The sequence below is a fragment of the Balaenoptera musculus genome, chromosome 14, assembly GCF_009873245.2.
Source record: "Balaenoptera musculus isolate JJ_BM4_2016_0621 chromosome 14, mBalMus1.pri.v3, whole genome shotgun sequence".
NCBI lineage: Eukaryota > Metazoa > Chordata > Mammalia > Artiodactyla > Balaenopteridae > Balaenoptera > Balaenoptera musculus.
Genome location: NC_045798.1, coordinates 18203104 through 18226494, shown reverse-complemented (window position 1 = coordinate 18226494; position 23391 = coordinate 18203104). Strand labels below are relative to the sequence as shown.

The 23391-nt window shown below is 41.6% G+C and overlaps 1 protein-coding gene across 1 annotated transcript in view; it reads right to left on the bottom strand.

Annotated features, from left to right (window-relative positions):
• The window catches only part of PIWIL3 (piwi like RNA-mediated gene silencing 3), a 32109-nt gene extending 20674 nt beyond the window's left edge, over nt 1-11435 (bottom strand). The window contains 11 exon segments of the mRNA XM_036823417.1: nt 1074-1271; nt 2250-2330; nt 2990-3108; nt 3588-3592; nt 3715-3933; nt 4485-4613; nt 6407-6515; nt 9155-9335; nt 9833-9936; nt 10078-10195; nt 11428-11435. Coding sequence (XP_036679312.1) covers nt 1074-1271; nt 2250-2330; nt 2990-3108; nt 3588-3592; nt 3715-3933; nt 4485-4613; nt 6407-6515; nt 9155-9335; nt 9833-9936; nt 10078-10195; nt 11428-11435 — 1271 coding nt within the window.
• Between the last annotated feature and the right edge of the window lie 11956 nt (nt 11436-23391).

The following is a 23391-nucleotide window of genomic DNA, read 5'->3' as shown; positions in this document are numbered from 1 at the left end:
GTCTATTCAGATCCTTTGCCCATTTTTTAAAGTTGAGTTTCTTTTATTGAGTTGTAAATATTCCTTATGTATGTAGATACAAATTATTTACTACATGTGATTTGCAAATATTTCCCCCTGTTCTGCCAGTTGTCTTTTCACTTTCTTGACAGTATACCTTAAAGAACAAACATTTTATTTGGTTAAGTCCAATTTATTTGTTTCTTTGGGCATTACTTGTGCTTTTGGTGTCTTATCTAATAAGGTTTTTGCCTAACTCAAAGTCAAGATTTACTCTTAAGTTTTCTTCTAAGAATTTTATATTTTTACCTCTTTTAGTTAGGTCTATTTTGAGTTAATTTTTTAGTAAATTTGAGTTAATTTTGTGTATCCTGTGATGAAGGGGCAGGTGAATATCCAGCTATCCCAGCAATACTTGTTGAAAAGACTATTCTTTCCCTGATTGAATTGTCTCCATACCCTTGTTAAAGTCAACTGACTATAAAAGTGAGGGTTACTTCATGGATTCCCTATTCTATTTCACTGACTTTTAGGTCTATACTTATACCAGCGTCACACTGTCTCGGTTACTGTAGCTTCATAATAAGGTTTGAAATTAGGAAGTACGAGTCTTCCAACTTTGCTCTTCTTAAAGATTGGATTTAAGGTTACTTAACCAAAACATCCTCTTATCAATTTAAGATTTCTGGTGTAGAGGGAGATTAAAAATTAAAACTTCCTTCAAATGGAAATTTGCTAGTAGATTATAATTAAGTACTAATTTTTAAAAATAGCTAGACAAAGAGAAAGGAGAAGAGAAATTTGGAAGATGCATACTCTCTTGAGTGCAAGTGAGCGTTCAGAGCCAACAACTGAATTAGCAGTAGGACTCACAAGAACCGCAGAGTTTACAATTGACATATGTTCCTCTCCCATGCTGTATAACCAGATGAGAAAAATTATCCAATGATTCTTGCCATTTTCATGCTATTTCTACTTCTGAATGTCTACATTTAATCATTCAAAAACCCTAGGAACATCTCTAATGAGAAAAAGTCAAAGTGATTGGATAGGTTTCCAAAAAGCAGACTTACTTTGTAAGAACAGATGACCCAACTAATTTTTTAAGAATTTTCTCTTTTGCATCTTCTTCTCTGGCTTTTTCACGAGTGTGTGATATTAAATCATAAGCAGTTTACATTCGGAGCAGTTTATGGCTCACATCAGCACAGAGCGTAAGACCAGTTTCATATGGAAGAATGGAAGTAACATAGCCAGGCCAGATTTCCAATCTGCAAATAAGTTAGATGTGGGTGTCAAGATCCCAGCTCTGGACGTAAAGCCAGGTATTAGGGAACCTAAACTCACTGTCTAAAACTGATACTTTTAGAGTCAGTTTTAATCTCTTACTTTTTTTTTTTAATTTTTTTTTTTTTAATTTTTTTTTTTTTTTTTTTTTTTTTTTTTTTTTTTTTTTTGGGTCTTCGTTTCTGTGCCAGGGCCTTCTCCAGTTGTGGCAAGCGGGGGCCACTCTTCATCGCAGTGCGCGGGCCTCTCACTATCGTGGCCTCTCTTGTTGCGGAGCACAGGCTCCAGACGCGCAGACTCAGTAACTGTGGCTCACGGGCCCAGTTGCTCCGCGGCATGTGGGATCTTCCCAGACCAGGGCTCGAACCCGTGTCCCCTGCATTAGCAGGCAGATTCTCAACCACTGCGCCACCAGGGAAGCCCTAATCTCTTACTTTTAATAATCACTGGTCTTTTGAAGGACCTTCAAACAGAGATTTTTACCAGATGTGCTAGTTATAAGTAATACATCTTTGTTAAACCATTTTTATTATCATCTATGGGCTTAAACTATTATATATACTCATATGTGAGGCTATATATGATATATACATATGTAAATTATATACACGTATATCAAGGAGTAATACATACACATAGACACAAGTGTTATGATTGACAATATTTTCAGAGAAATTACCCAAGTTTGAGATGATTATTTTGATTTTCTAAGGTTTATACAACAACTGACAATCTTAAAGTTTATGCTTATCATGCTAGGATTTTTAGAGTAAATTTTAAATTTTAAGTTTCCATTTTAAATTGTAACTTCAATTGTAACTTAGTTGTTCAGTCATTGGATAGTATTTAAAAGATCACTTGTAAATCATACACCACTTCAAATGAGCAACTGTCTCAAAAGCTTCTATGAGTATGTCTGCAGAATGTGAAACTTTCCACTTCATACAACACTTCATACATACCTATTCTTGTAGAACTCAGTCTTCTTACTTTTATTGTAATAGTTGCGACCAACTTGGTTCAAATCCATCTTCTCCAACATTCTAGAAATTGGAAGAATAGGTTTTGTTGAAAGTGCAGTGAATATTACTAAGCATTTGTTAACACACATAAGGATGCATTAGAGGGGAAAAAAATCTGTCAGTGATTTTGTTTATACTAACAACACAAAACATCTGATAATGACTGTTAATAACAAGTAAGTTACATTATTGAGGTGCATAATGAGGTTCATTTAACCTCAAATTTTCTCTTTCATAATATAAAACAGTATAACATGGAAAGGACATCAGTATGTCCTTCATTCCTAGAAATGAACTGAAATATCTTTTGCAGGCTACGTGTTCCAAGTTTTAATTTTGACTATTTGTTCATTACAGTGAATCTAGAACAGAAAACAAGTATATTTGCTCTAGAAAGAAATAAGCATGGATGTACAAAGTTGATGTCTGCTATTCCTTCTAGACAGGTTGCAGCCATGGGAAGTAGGGGTGGGCAGGGAGTAGAATATGGAGGAAATCCATGGAATTTGCACATGCCTAGCTGAGGCTCCAGTGTCATTTCATCTCAAAAGATTCTTCACCCTCTCAGTACGTGGGACTTGTCAAGAATACAAAATGCTAGAAGCAAATGGCTGTGTTCAGCATCACTGACACACAGTAAAACGCAACTGAATCTCAAGCAAACAATGTTACCAACATACCTTCTAAAGAGAATGTTGTAATAGCATAGGCAATCTGGCGAGGTGGTCTGTAGTTCTCTGGAGAGCTCAAAGGTTATCTTCACAGGCTGGTTCTTCAACTTGCTGACCACTTCCTTTTTCTGAGATAAAGAAAAAAGGTCGCGTAGTTCTTCCAAGGAAACTAAGCTCCATTGTGTGACAAATCCATTGCGTGCTGTCCAACACAGCACAGTGGAAGGAGCAATCCTTCCCAGAAAAAGGCACATGCAGGTGGAAAATGTGATTTACAAGACAAAAGTAAAGAGTCAGAATTAAATATTTAAGTCAAAACTTTTTTTTATGTAAGCAAGCTCCTATAAATTATTTGGTTCCTTGATGTAGAAATTTATAGGATAAAATAGGAAGTCCTTCTCCCAATGTTTTTTTCTGCTAAAGTTTTAGAGGGAACAAGAAATTTAAAAACTTACTCAAAACTTCATTATCAGCATTTGAGACATATTGTACCATTAAAAAGGGTAAAAGATATATTTTTTACCTTTGTATTAAATTCAGTTTAAGCAGTGAAATGAGACACTAGAGAATATCAATGATAATCAAACATGGCATGTGGGTTTGTTACAGGTCCTATGGGCAAGGGATGTTCAGGATATCTCCACAAACTGTTGCACAGGAATAGTGGGAGTTTGGCTCTAATAGAGTGAAAAATGGGAGAGAAAGAGCAATGTCAGGAAAATGTAGAATATTACTTAACCATTTCCCTAGTGAGTGGAGTAATAATAAAGAGCTTCCATCACATATACGATGATGTCCCAATAACTTTTCAAGTTCAGAGAGTAAAGCTTCACGTTTTCTTCCACCCTCTGTGTCTGGCGTATAGATGACATTGTACTTGTATAAATTCCTGTGAGAACAAGACTTCAGCTGGACATGGTTTGAAAATAGCATTACTGGGCTACCTAGCGTGCCTGAAAAATGGAGCCACGTGTTAATCCTGAAACAGAGTGGCTGATCAGACCCCAAACAATTTGGACACCACAATATTAAGAACCAAAGTTAGATCCAACCAGGAGATTGACAACAAACAACATAAGCAATTATATACACCTGGCATCCAGAATCCCTAACATCAATTTAGGTGAATCCTTATGCAAGCCCACATTTAGGAAGTTCAAGGATCAAGGTATTTAACGATAATAAAAATAACAAAAGAAAACCTTTGCCAAAAGCAGGGGATTGGGGGAGGGGAGCCACTGTATGTAATAATGTTTAGTTTTCTGGGTTTTTTAAAAATCTCAGCACAACCGAAGAACTGGGTCATTCTATCTTAAGTGGCTATAAAAGGAAGAGAGGAAAATGAAGAGTACATCCAGGACTCTTAAGTCTTTGTTTATGCAAAAGTGAATGTTATTACAAAAATGTGAGAAGGTGAGAGGGTACCTCCACTTAAGGTGACGGTATAAAGCATCATAGATAGTTAAACAACTCTATAACATTGTATTGTTAACGACCAGCATACCTTTTGTTGACTCTCTAACATGGCCTAATTTCTGCCGAGTATTCACCACGAAGTCTCGATAATCCCTGCCAACATCCCTCCTCTCCCTCAGTGAGGATTCCTGCAATCCAGATGCCAGTTGAAGTTCCTCTACATGTAAACAAGCATGAAACTTGTTAATTTACACAAAAAGGGAAATGTATATAGAAAGGACAATATTACACCCCAGCTATTAAGAGTTAAGATTGTTTGAGGTAGAAAAGATATCAAAGGATCCCAACATTATTTTAGCAATGGGTCATCAGAAAAGAAGAGTCTTGGAAGCTTTTCCCAACAAGTCCCCAGTCCACATCAGTGTTTGCCTTAGCACCTCATTCCTCCCTGCTCTAATATTTGTCTTGTTTCATCTGGTTTTGGTTCAGAATACAAGATGCTTCAACTGGAATATTGTTCAACATTAAAAAACGAAATCTATGGGCTTCCCTGGTGGCGAAGTGGTTAAGAATCTGCCTGCCAATGCAGGGGACACAGGTTCAAGCCCTGGTCCGGGAAGATCCCACATGCTGCGGAGCAACTAAGCCCGTGCACCACAACTACTGAGCCTGTGCTCTAGAGCCCGCGAGCCACAACTACTGAGCCCACGTGCCACAACTACTGAAGCCCGCCCGCCTGGAGCCTGTGCTCCGCAACAAGAGAAGCCACCGCAATGAGAAGCCCATGCACCGCAACGAAGAGTAGCCCCCGCTCGCCACAACTAGAGAAAGCCTGTGTGCGGCAATGAAGACCCAACGCAGCCAAAAATAAATAAATAAAAATAAATTAAAAAAAAAAGAAATCTTGCAATATGTAACAACATGAATGAACCTTGAGGACAGTCACAAAAGGACAAATACTGCATAATTCCACTTATATATTGAAAATAGTCACACTCAGAAGCGGAGAGTAGAATGGTGGTTTTCAGGGAGTGGGACAGGGGAAATAGAGATTTGCTATTCAACAGGTGTAAAATTAGAGTTATGCAAGATAAGTTAGTTCTAGAGATCTGTAGTACAACATTGTGCCTATAGTTAATACTGTGCTGTACATTTAAAAATACAATAAGAGGGGCTTCCCTGGTGGCGCAGTGGTTGAGAATCTGCCTGCTAATGCAGAGGACAGGGGTTCGGGCCCTGGTCTGGGAAGATCCCACATGCTGCGGAGCGACTGGGCCCATGAGCCACAATTGCTGAGCCTGCGTGTCTGGAGCCTGTGCTCCGCAACAAGAGAGGCCGCGATAGAGGCCCGCGCACCGCGATGAAGAGTGGCCCCTACTTGCCGCAACTGGAGAAAGCCCTTGCACAGAAATGAAGACCCAACACAGCCATAAAAAAAAAAATACAATAAGCGGGTAGAACTCTATTGTTCTTACCACAATAAAAATTTTAAAAATGTTTTAAAAAGGTGGTTGGAGAATCAGATCTAAGGTTTCACTGCATTACCCAAATCCTTGGCAAACGACAACATCTGAGCCTGTGGGCTTACCTGTATAATGATAGCCATTCACCTGTGAGGATAATATAATGTAGGTAAACATCTGAGGAACTGCTCAACCTTTCAGTATTGGTTTCACGAACCCAAGAAAAATCATGTTCCCCGAACTCCTAGTTAACTTATAGTTGTCATACCAATGCATTTTCTAAATCTGAAAAGCAATTACATTGAATTAGCTAATGAATAATGACCTCTATTTCTTTTTCCATACGCCTTAAAATATAAGCGGAATAAAGCATTGATAGCCAGATAATTCACTGCAGGAGATAGTTGAGAGCTGTACATTCTTCCCATCCTGCCAAACATCATGGGAACACCGAGGCTGTCTGTCTAGAATTTTATCGCTGTTGCGTACCGTCACATATTAAACATCCTCTGCCCCTCACCAAATCTTTCTTCTTCCCTCTTTTTACCTGAAGGCTGAGGTGTTCCGTCTGCTCCTGTTGGTGGTCCAGCACCAGCCACGTGGCTATCATCCCACAGCTGCTTGAGTCTAGGCTGGATTTGACGAGGTTGCTGAGCCTGCAAGTTTTTGGAGATAAAAATAAAGAGTAATGTTATCCATATGTTCGACCGTCACCCAAAAATTATCATATGCCTGCCATGTGCCATGATGCCATGTATCGGAGCATAAAGCAAAGGAACTTCCTTGAAAATCTCATATTCCAGTGACAGAAAATAAATTGATGACTAACTTATATGGCATGAATATGATAATTGCTAGGGAAATGAAAAAAGTAGAACAAAGCCAAGTATGGAAAATTGGGAGTTATTGGGAAGGTGGGGTATGAAAGGGGCTGGTTGCATTAATTCATGGGGGACAAAGCAGAGCCTCAGTGCGAAGTTGACGCTGAAACAAAGACTCGGAGGCAGTGAATTAACAAGGTTACACAAGCCTCAGGTGGAGGAAAGAGCAAGCTCCTAAGGAAGAAAGATTGAAGGGAGAGCAAGATGAACAAGGGAGGGAGAAGCAGGAGGACTCGGAGAGGTAGTGGGAGGGAGGCCATCTTAAGGAAATCTTAATCTTAAGTGACTCTGAGAAAATGGGAACTCTTACAGGCTGTGGGTTGAACGTGAGTCCAAGTTACTGGTTCTGTGCTGGGAACAGACTGAGGATGAGACCAGGGCAGAAGCAAGAAGACCAGTTAGGTGGCCATTTGTGGGGTCCAGCCAGGGATGCTGGTGGTTTGGCCCAGAGGGTAGTAATAGAGGGGATGAGAAATGATCAGAGACTGGATATTTTTTGAAAGTCAGGGACAACAGTATTTCCTGGTTGTTTATGTGAAGGGTTTGAGGTCAAGAGAGGGTGAATCCAAAGACTTTGGCCTAAACAACTGGAAGAAAGGGATTTCATCAGATGAAGTAGTTAGGAATTGTCTGGGAGGGCAAATCAGGAGCATGAGACATGCATGGGGATGTTTGTTTAGTGCAGGAGAGGGAACTTGTCCACATACCAGGTCGCACTTAAAGCCGTGATACTGATAAGATGACCAAGGGTGTGAGTGCCTGTACCAAGGAGAAGAGGCCCAAGGACTAGGTCCTGGGCATATGGACAGGACAGGAGGAGAACCCAGCCAAGGGAAGCTATAGCAGTGGCCAGTGAGGTTGGTGGAAAACCAAGGGTGTGCGGTGACCTGACCACCACATGGAAGGAGTTAATCAAGGAGAAAAGAGGGCTCAGCTATTCCAAGTACAAGTGATAGGCAAGACCAAGGAGGACCTAGGACGGACCTGGGGATTTGACAAAGTGGAGTGTACTGGGGAAGCCTGATAAGAGCCATTTCAGTGGAGCAATGGGGAGAGCACCTGATGGGAGTGAAGGGACGAGGGCGTTAAGGATTGGAGTTCAGAGTAGAGACAAGACTTCTTTGATGAGAAGCAAAGAGAAAGGAAGTAACTGTGAGGAAAGCAGATGCAGGAGAGGATTCTTGTTGGATGGGAGTCAACTCAGCTGGTTGTAGGCAGATGGGGATGATCTAGGACTCGGGAGATAGAAAGGAGAATTGCAGGAGAGATGCCAGGGGATAGAGAATTGGCTAAGGGGCCCAGGAGATTTTTCCTTTAGGTAGGAGCAGAGCCAGTGCCCTAGGGTCTCAGGTGAGGGGCCAAGGCCAGGATGTGGAGATTTGGTGAAGACAACATTGAAGTTCTGCTTTGATGCTTTATTTGTCTCAGTGACATAGGAGTTGATGTTAAAGGCTGAAAATTAAGACGGAGGAGGAGCAGGAGGAAGGGTTGAGGCTTGAGCAGGTGGGGGAGGAGAAGAAACAGGACCTGATGGGGTCATGTGACTGCCGGCCAGCACCGGGACCCATCAGAGGTCAAAGCAAGACCCTCTAAAGCATGCAAAGTAGATGTGGGATAAGAGAGACAGAAATGCATAGACACAGCAGGGATAGCAAGTATTAAACAAGACTAAAAAAATCTATCCAACTCAGTCTGTTCAAACACTTGCCTGAAATTGTCCATTTTGAAATCACTCCCCAAAGAGGACCAAAGGCTGAGACCAAGAGATGTAGATGACTTTCCATCCACTGGAGGTTGGAAGAAAGTCTGTTTGCATCTATGAAGATGCACATGAAAGGGAAGCGGTTTGTTTTAAACAGCAAAGCCAAAGAATGACAGAAACCTGGAGGCAATTAACAAAAAGACTGATACAACAAATATCATTTACAAAAACAACCTCCAATAGTTAGCTTACATATCACTGCAAATCCACTTGTAGGGATCTGTGCCAGGGAGACAACTAGGGATGAGCCCAGGTTTGAGTCCAAAGACAGTCACAGCAGCTACAACTGAGTTATATTGGCCACAGCAGGGATTTAGTTCAAGTATTAAGTGCTAAGGACATAAGTTTCTGGAGTTCCAAGTGCACATCATTTGGTAAAGTCACTCGGCGGCAGGTTAATCCGCGGATGGCTGATGGGCGGGATCAGGCGGGCCCAAGGGCAGGCAGAGCCACTCCCCCTCCCACCTTCCCATCCCACTGACACTCAGAGCATCTCTTAATTCGCCAGGTGCAGCTTAGAGTTGCCCACACCGGCAGCCGTAGAATCCGACTTTTCTTACAAGATGCATTAGTTCTCTCTCAGCAGGAGAGAACTCTAAACCTGAACTGTACTGACCCAGCAACGCATCTTTAGGAACATTAGGAAGCTCACTGCTGTGCCACATCTCACTGTGTCAACGAAGCTCCGTGGTGGGTCGGTTCTGGGTACTTCAGGCATTCGGGAACCCCTAGCCACCTCAGGCTTAGCAGGCTCCACGGATGCTGGATTGTGCACTCTGCCTCGGGCTCGAACCCTGGCCCTGCCGGTCACTGCTGTCCTGAAGGCGATGACCCTGAAGGGGAGAGGCCCTTAAAAAACATGGTTTTGTTAAACATCTCTGTGTAGTTGCCTGGGAACTTTTTTTTTAACTATGACTTCAAATAAAGCATCAGGTTACTAGCGACACACGTTTTCCAATCACACCAACAAGAGGGACTGCCCCTAAAATTGTCAGAGAAGTGTCCTGTAGTAAAAGACAGGGGACCTGGGAAGATACTCATGGGAATTTAAGAAAATTGTTGATTATGTTTCTTTTCCACACACAGATTCACGAGACACTATGGTCAAAGTGCTTGCTAGTACGAGTCAGGTGTGTACTGGGTTCTTCTTACCTACTAGGCATCCCCATAGCACAGTGAGGAGCCCGGGTGTCCCCTAGACTTTCTCTAACAAACACACACACACACACACACACACACACACACGCACACACCCCTACCTCTGAACTGCTACTCCACCCACCTATCTCCAGTCTTGGTCCTCCGGACTCAGCCCACACAGCTCACCTACCTTCCTTCCTCTTCTGGAATTAGGAAGATCTGTGCATGATGCACCCACAGTTTTGTGCCTTCGGGTCCCTCTCCTCCAGCCCCACAGCGTCTGAGCGCCGATTTCTGCAGGGTTAGAGGTGCAAAGCTCCTTTCTAAAAGGGTTAGCCCTTCCCAGGACACAACCCTGTGCCCCCAAAGCAGTCACCAAGCAGGGGTGGGATTGGAGGGAGGACTAGCCTGGCTGCTTTGTGGGATGTGCCTCACCCCGAGCAGGGCAGGTGCCGGGTGCAAGCCCACCTCAATTTCATTTTCAACCCTGCTGCCCAGCCTCTTCCGGCGCCGCCTCCATCCTGGCCCAAATGCGGCCAACTCTAAGCTGCACCTGGCGAATTAAGAGATGCTCTGAGTGTCAGTGGGATGGGAAGGTGGGAGGGGGAGTGGCTCTGCCTGCCCTTGGGCCCGCCTGATCCCGCCCATCAGCCATCCGCGGATTAACCTGCCGCCGAGTGACTTTACCAAATGATGTGCACTTGGAACTCCAGAAACTTATGTCCTTAGCACTTGATACTTGAACTAAATCCCTGCTGTGGCCAATATAACTCAGTTGTAGCTGCTGTGACTGTCTTTGGACTCAAACCTGGGCTCATCCCTAGTTGTCTCCCTGGCACAGATCCCTACAAGTGGATTTGCAGTGATATGTAAGCTAACTATTGGAGGTTGTTTTTGTAAATGATATTTGTTGTATCAGTCTTTTTGTTAATTGCCTCCAGGTTTCTGTCATTCTTTGGCTTTGCTGTTTAAAAATTTTCTTAAGTCACTAATTCGTTTAATATTTTTACAGTTGCATTGTTTTGCATTTATATCCTTGATGCACACTGAATACCAATTTTAATTATGAAAAAGATAGTCATCTGACATCTGGATAATCCTCACCTTACTCACTGCTTTGAAATTCCATTGTTATCCTACAGAAACCTGTGTGCACGCCCAGCTCTAAATATTAACTCAGTTCTACACTGTCCAGGGTGCTCCAGTAACAATATTTTGTTTGCTCTATCTTGAAATGATTAAAGACTAAAAAAGCCTGAATGTGCTAAGTGCTCAGAAATTCCTGGCTGTTCCTTTAAATGTATTTTTTCAAATGAACTTTAGAATCGTTGCATTGAGTTCTAGACTATAACAAATTCTGTTGTCCTGTTAATTTGAGGTTGTATTGAACTTAGACGTTGATTTAGTTCCCCCAAGTTGCAGAGTCCTCACTAAGATTTCCCTGGAATATCCTTGTGTTCCTAAGTGATTTCAAGGAAGATGCCTGTGAGTGTTCAGGGTACTGCCATAGAAACCCGCCCTGGGTGCCTTCTGGGTAGTGAGCATGCCTATTGTGTGTTCTGGTTTAAGATTCCGGCTTGTCTGTGGAGGGTAACTCAGGAGAGAGGGTGCAGGGAAAAGAGAAGATGATGAGAGGAGAAAACTCTGGAATGTTGGATTGGATGAGACGTTTCCAGACATCATTTGTGGACACAGTCCAGTATTCAGGTGTAGCAGGTTTTTAGTAAATATTTCCTGAACCTGCATTAAGTCACATCTGGAATGCGTCTTTCCCTGAGTACCCACCTCTTCATGGTATTTGGGACTCATAACTAATGGCCACACCTGTAACGGAGCAGGACCCTTTGGGGGCCTTCCTGGGACAGACCTGCCCCCCATATCCTCTGCTTTAGCTCTTCTCTGAAGTACCTAGATAATAGTATCTGGTGCACATTTCCTGAGTTGTTTTTCAGATGCTAAACCCGCCCCACCAAGTGGAAGAAATTAACTACTTGGTGACCATGAGCTCTTAGCCTCCAGACCTACTGGAGCCTGAGGATGAATGATGTTAACCCTTGTGACACTGCCCTGTTACTGTTAGCTAATTAAGTTCTCTGGACCCTGCTTGGGCCCCAGCCTGGCCAAAGTTCTCTGCCTCATTGGGGGAGGGTTCTTTTTCCATTTGTGTTAGAGTAGGCTGTTGACTGGGAAAAAAATGCACAACCTAAAAGTTGAGAATTATGTTTTATTTGGTGGACTGAGGACTTCAAGCCCTGGAGGCAGCCTCTCAGCTAGCTCTGGGGACTGCTCCGAAGAGACAAGGGAGGAGCCAGGATATACAGGAGTTTTTGCAACAAAAACCAGGCAGTCGGAACATCAAAAGATTACGGTTAATTAAAGGAAACCAGACCTCTCAAGTTAATGAATTTAGCTCTTTTCTATATATAGGAATATGCTAGAGTCCGGGCTCATTGTGATCATTCCTTTGATATGAAACTTAGCTATCTAGGGCTGGTATCCTGTTCTTTCCCATCCTGAGCCCCCTGCGGGTGCACCTTTGGGGTGGCTGCAGTGGCTGAGGGCGTGGCAACAGGCAACCCGTTTGTTTCCATCCTGAGTTCCCTCAGGGCTCACTGGGGTGGGGGTGGGGGTGGGGTGGGGGGCAGCTGTAATGGCTTATGGCGGCACCATTTTCATCACAAGGCGGATAAGGAAACTGAAGCTGAGACTGACACAGCACAAACTTTATTCCTTGGCCAAAGAATGGGGAAGCGGGAACGAAGTTCACAGATCAACTTCTCGCCCACCTGGGGAGAGTGATTCAATTTGAAAGAGTAAAGACAAAGGGAGGAGGAGTGAAGCTAATGACAGGGAGGCATATGCATTATTCTACCAGGGAAGGGGCAGGGCTTTTTCCGAGGGAGTGGGGTGCCACCCCCTTTTCATCCTCCTTTTGGTCCTTAACCTCTGGCCCTGGCCGCTGGTAGGTGTGTGTCATTTAATATGCTAATGTAGTAAAACCAGCATATAATGAGGCTCAGAGGCTGCTGGAGGTCAGATTCCAGGCATCTGGGTCCCAGCTGGTTCCATCTGTTTTTTTTGTTTGTTTGTTTGTTTTCAGCTTTCTTTCTTATCTCTGGACCTTTAACTTAAATATTTATGTTAACTCCTGCTAAAGGTAAGGGGGTTGGAGGTTTGTGAACAAACACCTGGGTCAGCTCTGGCAACATTACCTCACCATCAACCAATCAGAGAATTGTGCACGAGCTGATCACACACCCTGGGACGCCTCTCCCTCACCTTGCATTTAAAACTGTGTTGCTGAAACTTGTGGGGAGTTCGGGTGTTTTGAGCACTAGCTGCCCTGGACTCCTTGCTTGGTGCCCTGAAATAAATGCTGCACTTCCCTTCACAACCTGGTGTCAGTAGATTGGCTTTACTGCATGCTGGTGAGCAGACCTAAGTTTGGTTCTGTAACAAAACGGGCTCTTGACAGATGTACAATTGAGAATAGCCTGGTGTGGTGCTGGGAATTCAATTATGAATGGCCCCATGAGACTTCTGAAAGACAATGAATGTGGGCCATGTAATCGCCCACCAAAATAATTTAACTGCTGGAGACAGGGATGCTGAGGTGGATGCCTTTGCTTAGCCCTGGAGGTGAGTAGGCAGAGTGGGGTCCAAGTCATAACTACACCTCTAAGGTGGAGTGGGTCCACCCTGAAAACCAGAAAGTAGGTACTGGTGAGGATGTGGAGAAATTGGAAGCCTTATGTGCTGTTGGTGGCAGGTGAAATGGTACAGCCACTATGGAAAACAGTATGGCAGTTCCTCAAGAAATTACAAATGGAATTACCATTTGATCTAGCAGTCTGAGTCATGAGTATATATCCAAAAGAATGAAAACTAAGATCTCAAAAGAGAGATTTGCATATCCATAGTCTTTGCAGCATTGTTTGTAATAGCCAGGAGGCAGAAGCAATCTAAATCTCCATCAACAGATGAGTAGATTTTTTAAAATGTGGTATATACATACAATGTGGACATCCTAGTGGTTATGAGGTGATAGTTCATTGTGATTTGCATTTCCCTTAATTACAGTAAGTCCCCTGCATATGAGCCTTCAAGTTGTGATCTTTCAAACCCTGCCCTAAGGAGTAGTGATTGAAATACCATCAATTTCCTATTTTCAAGAAGTCTGTTTTGGTTCTTTCAAACCTCGATCCTTATTTGTTCTCTTGGATTCCAAATGGGTAACTCTCTCTTTGCCACTGACATCGTCAGCAGTCACCTCATGTGGCTGGTGGAGACAGGAGTGGCTTTGGCATCGTCATTGCAACTTTTAACTGGAATGTAAGTGACATCACAGGATTTTTCCTTTGAATGAAGACCAGACACTGGTACATTTTTCCATGAGTCCATACAGGATAAACTTCTCTTACTCTTCAAATAAGTCACCAGCTTTTAAGTGTATAAAAATTAAGGAAAACCTCAGTTTGGATCAAGGTAGACAGTAGTGTCCTGGAGTTGGAGAATCAACAGCACAATGACATTTCAGGACCATGGAGAGCAACACTTCCCAAGAGACATGAGTATTTGCAATTGCCCTGACTTTTGTTACCTTGTGTTCAAGGTTAGCCTTTTTAGGTCCTTAGTTGAGAAAACAGCCAGGATAATAATTATGACACACTGAAATGAGCTTCTCATCTTTTCTAAAACCTAATTTTGTTTTTGTTTCTTTTGCCGGGGGCCTCTGGGGCCTAATCACTGGACTTGTGGTTGGCCTCATTTGTATGGTCACAGAGGCTGCCTATGGAATGGGGAGTCGCTTGGCTGCCAGTGACTGTCCCAAGATTATCTATGGAGTACACTCTCTGTACTTTGCCGTCATTCTCTTTCTTGTGTCCAGCCTGGTTGTCTTGGGAATCTTCCTGATAACGAAATCCATTTCTGATGCACATATGAGTAATGAGGAATGACTTTGCGCTCATTTAAAAATATGGGTTCTTTGCCTTCTAAAGCTAAAACTGTATACAAGTCTCGGGCAATGGAAACACAGCACACAAATCACTAGAGCTACAAGGAACCTAAGAGATTACCTTTAGTTATTCAACTAAACTCTTTAGACCTAGTATGTGCAAAGCACCAGTGAATAAAGAAATAAGGGATTAGGAAATGGGCTTCATCCAAAAAAATTTTTTTTTACAGTGCAACTGAGAGGTCAGTCTGTACAATTGTTATAGAATCCTCGGAAGAGGATAGGATTGCCGAAGAGACCAAGAAAGACTTCACAACAGAACTATCACCAGGGCTGGACCTGTTTGGGGGTAACTAGGATTTCACCTACAGCATGAACACTGACATAGAGATGAAATAGCACACACTATCAGGGAGCAGAAAAAATAAAAACAGGGCAATGAGATACAGTTCTTGCCTTACAGATTGGCAAAAAAAAATTTTTTTAATATGAAAAATGTCCAGTATTGGTGAGGATATGGGAAATACTCACTCTCTAAAACTGTTGGTGAGCATATGAAATTGTATAATTTCTAAGAGGGAAATTGGGCAGTCTTTATCAATTTTAAAATTCCCATACCCTATGAGTCAAAAAAATCCTACTTGCAGGCATCTATTATGTAGTAATACTAGTACACATAGGAAAAAATATATGCATGAGAATTTTCATTGTAGAAAGATTTCTAGTGGAAAAAAATGTGAGCAACCCAAATTTCCATCACCCGGGGCATAGGTAAGCAAATAATAGTACATTGAATATTATGCAGCTATTCAAAAGCATGAAGGAGCTCTGTTACTGGCTTTGAAAAATGGTTAAGCAGAAAAAACCACTTGCATAATTATATAATAATAAAACCACGTTCTGAAAATAAATTATGTGTAGGCATGTATGTTCATCTAAACCTAGAAAAGATGTTAAACCATATACACCTGAAACTTTCAACAAGAGATATCTCTAGGAGAGGCACCAGTGGGGACCATTAGTGTTATGGACATAACCTAGCTGTGCAATTATAAAAAAAATCCGAGGATGATACATTTTTAGCAGGACTGGAAAGTACACGGTCCATGTTAGAGCAAGAATTCAAGGAGCCTGAAGAAAAGAGTTTTTGCAAAGAAATTGGATTTAGCATAAGAAATGCTATGATTAAGAACTTATGACTAAAAAAAAAGTTATGACTGAGAACCATAAACAAAATGAAAAGACAACCTATGGAATGGGAGAAAATATTTGCAAGAGCTTTATTTCCAAAATGTACAAACAACTCATACAACTCAACAACAAAAAAACAACCCAATTGAAAAATGGGCAGAAGACCTAAATAGACATTTCTCCAAAGAAGACATACAGATAGCCAATAGGCACATGAAAAGGTGCTCACTTTGTTATAAAGCAGAAACTAGCACACCATTGTAAAGCAATTATACTCTAATAAAGGTGTTTAAAAAAAAATGAAAAGATGCTTAACGTCACTAATTATTAGAGAAATGCAAATCAAAACTACAATACGATGAGGTACCACCTCATACCAGTCAGAATGGCCATCATTAAAAAATCTACAAATAACAAATGCTGAAGAGGGTGTAGAGAAAAGGGAACCCACCTACACTGTTGGTTGGAATGTATTAATAAGTTGGTGCAGCCACTATGGAAAACAGTATGGAGGTTCCTCAGAAAACTAAAAATAGAATTACCATATGATCCAGCAGTCCCACTCCTGGGCATATATCTGGACAAAACTATAATTCAAAAAGATAAATGTACCCCTGTGTTCATAGCAGCACTATTCACAATAGCCAAGACATGGAAACAACCTAAATGTCCATTGGCAGATGAATGGATAAAGAAGATGTGGCACATATATACAATGGAATACTACTCAGCCATAAAAAAGAATGAAATAATGCCATTTGCAGCAATATGGATGCAACTAGAATTATCATACTAAGTGAAGTAAGTCAAAGTGAAGGACAAATACCATATTATATCACTTATATGTGTAATCTAAAATGCAGCACAAATGAACCTATCTATGAAACAGAAACAGACTCACAGACGGAGAACAAACTTGTGGTTGCCAAGGGGAAGGGCGGTGAGGGAAGGATGGACAGAGTTTGGGGTTAGTAGTTGCAAAATATTACATGTAGAATGGATAAACAACAAGGTCCTACTGTATAGCATAGGGAACTATATTCAATATCCTGTGATAAACCATAATGGAAAAGAATATAAAAAAGAATGTATATATGTATAACTGAATCACTCTGCTGCACAGCAGAAATTAACACAACATTGTAAATCAGCTATACTTCAATAAAATATAAATTTAAAAAAAGCTATGACTGAAAATCTTGGAAATAAGGCGAACACATATGCTTGTTATGTCAGTAAACTAAGGAAGCCAATTACAAGTTCTAGTAAAATAAGTCTGTGCAAGAAAGTCATGGGCCAAATAGGAGGCCAGTTAAAATGAGGCATGACTTTGAGCCTGTGATGGGTTATAAATTTAGAAAACCATTTGATACTTGGATGGAACAATTTCCTTAGAATGACCCAGGACTGGTATTTCATTGTGTCCAATGGAATATTATTCCATTGTGTGTGTGTGTGTGTGTGTGTGTGTGTGTGTGTGTGTGTGTGTATATATATATAACATTTTCTTTATTCATGCGTCTGATGATGGAGATATATAAGTTGCTTCTATGGATTAGCTGTAGTGATTGATGCTGCTGTGAACATGGGTGTACAAATATCTCTTTGAGATCTTGCTTTCAATTAATTTGGGTATACACCCAGAAGTGAAGTTGCTGAGTCATGTGGTAATTCTATTTTAAATTTTTTAGTAACCACCACACTGTTTTCCATAGGGGCTGCAGCATTTTACATTCCCACCAACAGTGCACAAAGTTTCCAATTTCTCCACATCCTCACCAACACTTGTCTTTTGTTTCTTTGATAGTAACCATTCTGATGGATGTGAGGTGGCACCTCCTTGTAGTTTTGATTTGCATTTCACTAATGATTAGTAATGTTGAGCATCTTTTCACATGCTTGTTGACCATTTGTATACACTTTTGAAAACATGTTTATTCAACTCCTTTGCCCATTTTTGAATGGTGACATTAGTTTTTTGTTATTGGATTATAAGAGTTCCTTATATATCCTGAGTAGTAACCTCTTATGAATGATTTGCAAATATTGTCTCCCATCCCTTGGGTTACCTTTTTCACTCTGCTGATTGTGTCCTTTGATGCACATAAGTTTTTAATTTTGATGTAGTCATTTATCTATTTTTATTTTGTTGCCTGTGCTTTTGGTGTCACGTCCAAGAAATCATTGCCAAACCCAATGTCATGTAGCTTTTGCCCTGTATTCTTCTTTGAGTTTTATAGGTTTAGCTCTTACGTTTAGATATTTGATCAGTTTTGAATTAACTTTTGTATATGGCATAAAGTGAGAATCCAACTTTATTTATAATTCCATGAATATTTGTGGCTTTTCTCCTTATTTCTCCCTCAGCCTTGGCCATTACACAAGGTTCCCACTCACTGCCCGTGTGGATGCCTCCTCCGAAGCAGCTTGTCTGTACCTGGGATGAAGAGCCACTAGGTGGCGCTGTTGTCACTCGTGAGTATCGGCGACGATAAATCTACACTAGCCTCTGTAGCAAGGGCTTTAATTTACATAGGTTAAATCATTTAGTCCTCACAATGACCCGGAGAAGGAGACAGGCACAGAGAGGCAAAGTTGCTTACCCAAAGTCACACAGCTAGGAAGTATCAGAGACAAGATTCAAATCCATAAGCCAGGGGCAGAAGGTTTCTACAGTGAAATTGTCAGTGTACAAACAACAGCTGTCCCTGCCCGGGAAAGGCCTTGTTTTTTTTTAGGTCTGAAATTAGGTCCTTCCTATCCTTTAGGTGTTAAGATGGTTTTTCTTTTCATTTTTTAATTTATTTATTATTTTTGGCTGTGTTGGGTCTTCGTTGCTGCCCGCGGGCTTTCTATAGTTGCGGAGAGCGGGGGGCTACTCTTCGTTGCGGTGCGGGGGCTTCTCATCACGGTGGCTTCTCTTGTTGTGGAGCACGGGCTCTAGGCGTGCGGGCTTCAGTAGTTGTGGCACACGGGCTCAGTAGTTGTGGTTCACGGGCTCTAGGGCTCAGGCTCAGTAGTTGTGGCACACGGGCTTAGTTGCTCCGCGGCATGTGGGATCTTCCCAGACCAGGGCTCGAACCCCTGTCCCCTGCATTGGCAGGTGAATTCTTAACCACTGCGCCACCAGGGAAGTCCCGGTTTTCCTTTTATGAAATGATGGAGACAGTGGATGTGTGGTGGGTTTTTGCGTCCTTAATAACCAAAATTAAAAATTTCCAGGAATTCCCTGGTGCTCCAGTGGTTAGGACTCCACGCTTTCACTGCTGAGGCACAGGTTCAATCCCTCGTCTGGGAACTAAGATTTTGCAAGCCACGTAGCACAGCCAGAAAAAAAAATTTTTCCTATCCAATAAATATTCCCCTGCAATTTTCAGGCCCCAAATATGCAAGATCAGGGACCATTTCCCTTAATGAACAAGCTATGGTGTTCAGTTAGGAAATTCAAGCGTGTACAACAATTCTGTTGGTCACCCAGTCCAAGTGGAATACAATCAGTAATGTGGCACATATATTTATAAATGCACCAAACAATGAGAAATATAACAACAAATTTTTTGTATCATACCCAAAGCAATACTTTATGAAGAGGAAGAGATAAATTTCAAACAGAATCAATGATTAGGCTCTTGGATTATTTGATAATCAAGTTAAGAAGAGGAGTAAACCCTAACATATTGAAGGAATATACAAATTTCTGACCAGTTTCACAAGAAATCAGGATAACAGAAAACTATAGGTTTTCATTATAGGTTATTAGCATTTTTTATGTATATTTATTTTTTACCTTTTAAAAAAATTATATTTCATTTACAGTGTTGGGTTAGTTTCAGGTGTACAGCAAAGTGATTCAGTTATACATACATATATATGTTTTTTTCAGATTGTTTTCCATCTATGTGGAAAGAAAAACAGGCCTTTTTGAATCAGGAGTTTGTGACAAACCACAGCAAGGCATTCATGTGGCATTAAGACATTTAAAAAAATTAATCCTGTAGGTGGATAGTTGTGGCCTCCTCAATATCACTGTGGGATTCCTCTTCTAAATGACAGTAAAACCACTTTTGTACACCACCACCCATATGTGCAAGTGTAAGGCCATCTTCCTAGGAATAATTGCTCAATTTGAGTTTAATTTCCTTACCATTTGTTTTCCTGATTTCACAGGGTCACCCCTTTAAGCCTCCAAAAATCACATTAACTGGATCCTTTTTTTTTTTTAAACATCTTTATTGGAGTATAATTGCTTTACAATGGTGTGTTAGTTTCTGCTGTATAACAAAGTGAATCAGCTATACATATACATATATCCCCATATCTCCTCCCTCTTGCGCCTCCCTCCCACCTTCCCTATCCCACCCTCTAGGTGGTCACAAAGCACTGAGCTGATCTCCCTGTGCTATGTGGCTGCTTCCCACTAGCTATCTATTTTACATTTGGTAGTGTATATACGTCCATGCCACTCTCTCACTTCATCCCGGCTTACCCTTCCCCTGCCCCATGTCCTCAAGTCTATTCTCTATGTTCCAAAATATAGTAGAGGGAGGAACACTCCCAAACTCATTCTACGAGGCCACCATCACCCTGATACCAAAACCAGACAAAGATGTCACAAAGAAAGAAAACTAAAGGCCAATATCACTGATGAGCATAGATGCAAAAATCCTCAACAAATACTAGCAAACAGAATCCAACAGCACATTAAAAGGATCATACATCATGGTCAAGTGGGGTTTATCCTAGGAATGCAAGGATTCTTCAATATATGCAAATCAATCAATGTGATAAACCATATTAACAAATTGAAGGAGAAAAACCATATGATTATCTCTATTGAGATAATATTGATTACCTATTGAGATGCAGAAAAAGCTTTTGACAAAATTCAACACCCATTTATAATAAAAAAACCCTCCAGAAAGTAGGCACAGAGTGAACTTACCTCGACATAATAAAGGCCATATATGACAAACCCACAGCCAACATCGTTCTCAATGGTGAAAAACAAACCATTTCCTCTAAGATCAGGACGAGACAAGGCTGCTCCTAACAAAGGCTCTGATGCTAATCCTAACTAAGGCCTGACACTACTGCTAACTCAGGCCATGGCACTAATCCTAACTCAGGCCCTGACACTGTCCCTAACTAAGGACCTGACACTACTCCTAACATAGGCCCTGACACGATAACTAACAAAGGCTCTGATGCTACTCCTAACTAAGGCCCTGACACTGTCCGTAAGTAAGGCCTTGACACTGCTACTAACTCAGGACCTGATACTGTCCCTATCTAAGGCCCTGACAGTACACCTAACTCTGGCCCTGACACTGTCCCTAACTAAGGCCCTGACACTACTCCTAACTCAGCCCCTGACACGATTCCTAACATAGGCTCTGACGCTAGTCGTAACTAAGGCCCTGACACTGTCCCTAACTAAGGCCTTGACACTACTGCTAACTCAGGCCCTGACACTGTCCCTAATTAAGGCCCTGACACTACTCCTAACTCAGGCCCTGCTAGTCCTAACAGGGCTTTGAGAAGGATAGGTGTTAGCTCTTCTCTAAATGTTTGATAGAATTCACCTGTGAAGCCATTTGGTCCTGGGCTTTTGTTTGTTGGAGATTTTTAATCACAGTCTCAATTTCAGTGCTTGTGATTGGTCTGTTTATATTTTCTATTTCGTCCTGCTTCAGTCTCAGAAGATTGTGCTTTTCTAAGAATTTGTCCATTTCTTCCAGGTTGTCCATCTTATTGGCATACAGTTGCTTGTAGTAATCTCTCATGATCCTTTGTATTTCTGCAGTGTCCGTTGTTACTTCTCCTTTTTCATTTCTAATTCTATTGATTTGAGTCCTCTCCCTTTTTTTCTTGATGAGTCTGGCTAATGGTTTATCAATTTTGTTTATCTTCTCAAAGAACCAGCTTTTAGTTTTATTGATCTTTGCTATTGTTTCCTTCATTTCCTTTTCATTTATTTCTGATCTGATCTTTATGATTTCTTTCCGTCTGCTAACTTTGGGGGTTTTTTGTTCTTCTTTCTCTAATTGCTTTAGGTGTAAGGTTAGGTTGTTTATTTGAGATGTTTCTTGTTTCTTGAGGTAGGATTGTATTGCTACAAACTTCCCTCTTAGAACTGCTTTTGCTGCATCCCGTAGGTTTTGGGTCATCGTGTTTTCATTGTCATTTGTTTCTAGGTATTTTTTGATATCCTCTTTGATTTCTTCAGTTATCTCTGGTTATTAAGTAGTGTATTATTTAGCCTCCATGTGTTTGTATTTTTTACAGATTTTTTCCTGTTATTGATATCTAGTCTCATAGCATTGTGGTCAGAAAAGATACTTGGTATGATTTCAATTTTCTTAAATTTACCAAGGCTTGATTTGTGACCCAAGATATGATCTATCCTGGAGAATGTTCCATGAGCACTTGAGAAGAAAGTGTATTCTGTTGTTTTTGGATGGAATGTCCTGTAAATGTCAATTAAGTCCATCTTGTTTAATGTATCATTTAAAGCTTGTGTTTCCTTATTTATTTTCATTTTGGATGATATGTCCATTGGTGAAAGTGGGATGTTAAAAGTCCCCTACTATGATTGTGTTACTGTCGATTTCCCCTTTTATGGCTGTTAGCATTTGCCTTATGTATTGAGGTGCTCCTGTGTTGTAACTTGATCTTTTAAGGCCCACGTAGCTTCCCCAGATTGTCTTTTGAGCTTCAAAATTAAGTTGTTGAGAGAACTCTTCCAGCCCAGGAATTCTTAAGAACTCCCTATTTCCTATGGGATAATGGGCGGGGGGCTCACCTAAAAATAAGCCATGAAGGAGGTGCACCCAAGTGTCAGTGCTGTGGTTCCCTGGTGAGCAGATTATTGTTTATGTGATGGTTCTTCTTTTGTTTTTTGTTTGTTTGTTAGTTTGTTGGGTTTTTTTTGCAGATCTGCCCCAGATATGAGCTGCCCCTTTGCAGCACTCAGCATTACAGCAGAAGTGAATGGGTCCCTGAGAACCACAAGCTGTTATGGGGGAAGCGTGGCCTGAACACCTGGGGCCCCCCTCACCAAAACACCTCCATAGTGACCACAGGACCCGGCACTAAGAATAACCCTGTGTTTGCAGGCACGATTGCCCCTGCCTTAAGTCAGAACCTGGAGGTGCTCCAAGGCAGAGCCCTCTTGTTGCAAGTAGGGAGCCCGGTGACACCAAAGGCAAAGCTATGCTGAGATGTAGGCTCTGGCCTTTGCTACCGGTGGTCCTGCTTCTGCCGAGGGCACAGTGAGGAGCAGCCTTGTCATTAGGGTCCCCTCATCACCTGCCCAGGCTCTTTTGGACACAGAACTGTCAGGCCATCACCCAGCTCACTTTCCTCTGGTTCAGGATCCACACTTCCGGAGTCTAGGAAGCAAAAGCCGACCTGAAAGAACGTTTGCTTGAGAAGCAGCCAGAGCTTGGGTTCCTGTATCCTGGACCTTGCTTCTGCTCTGTCTTCGTTTCTTTTATAATTTTTAAAAATTAATTAATTAATTAATTTATTTTTGGCTGCGTTGGGTCTTTGTCGCTGTGCACAGGCTTTCTCTAGTTGTGGAGTGTGGGGGCTACTCTTTG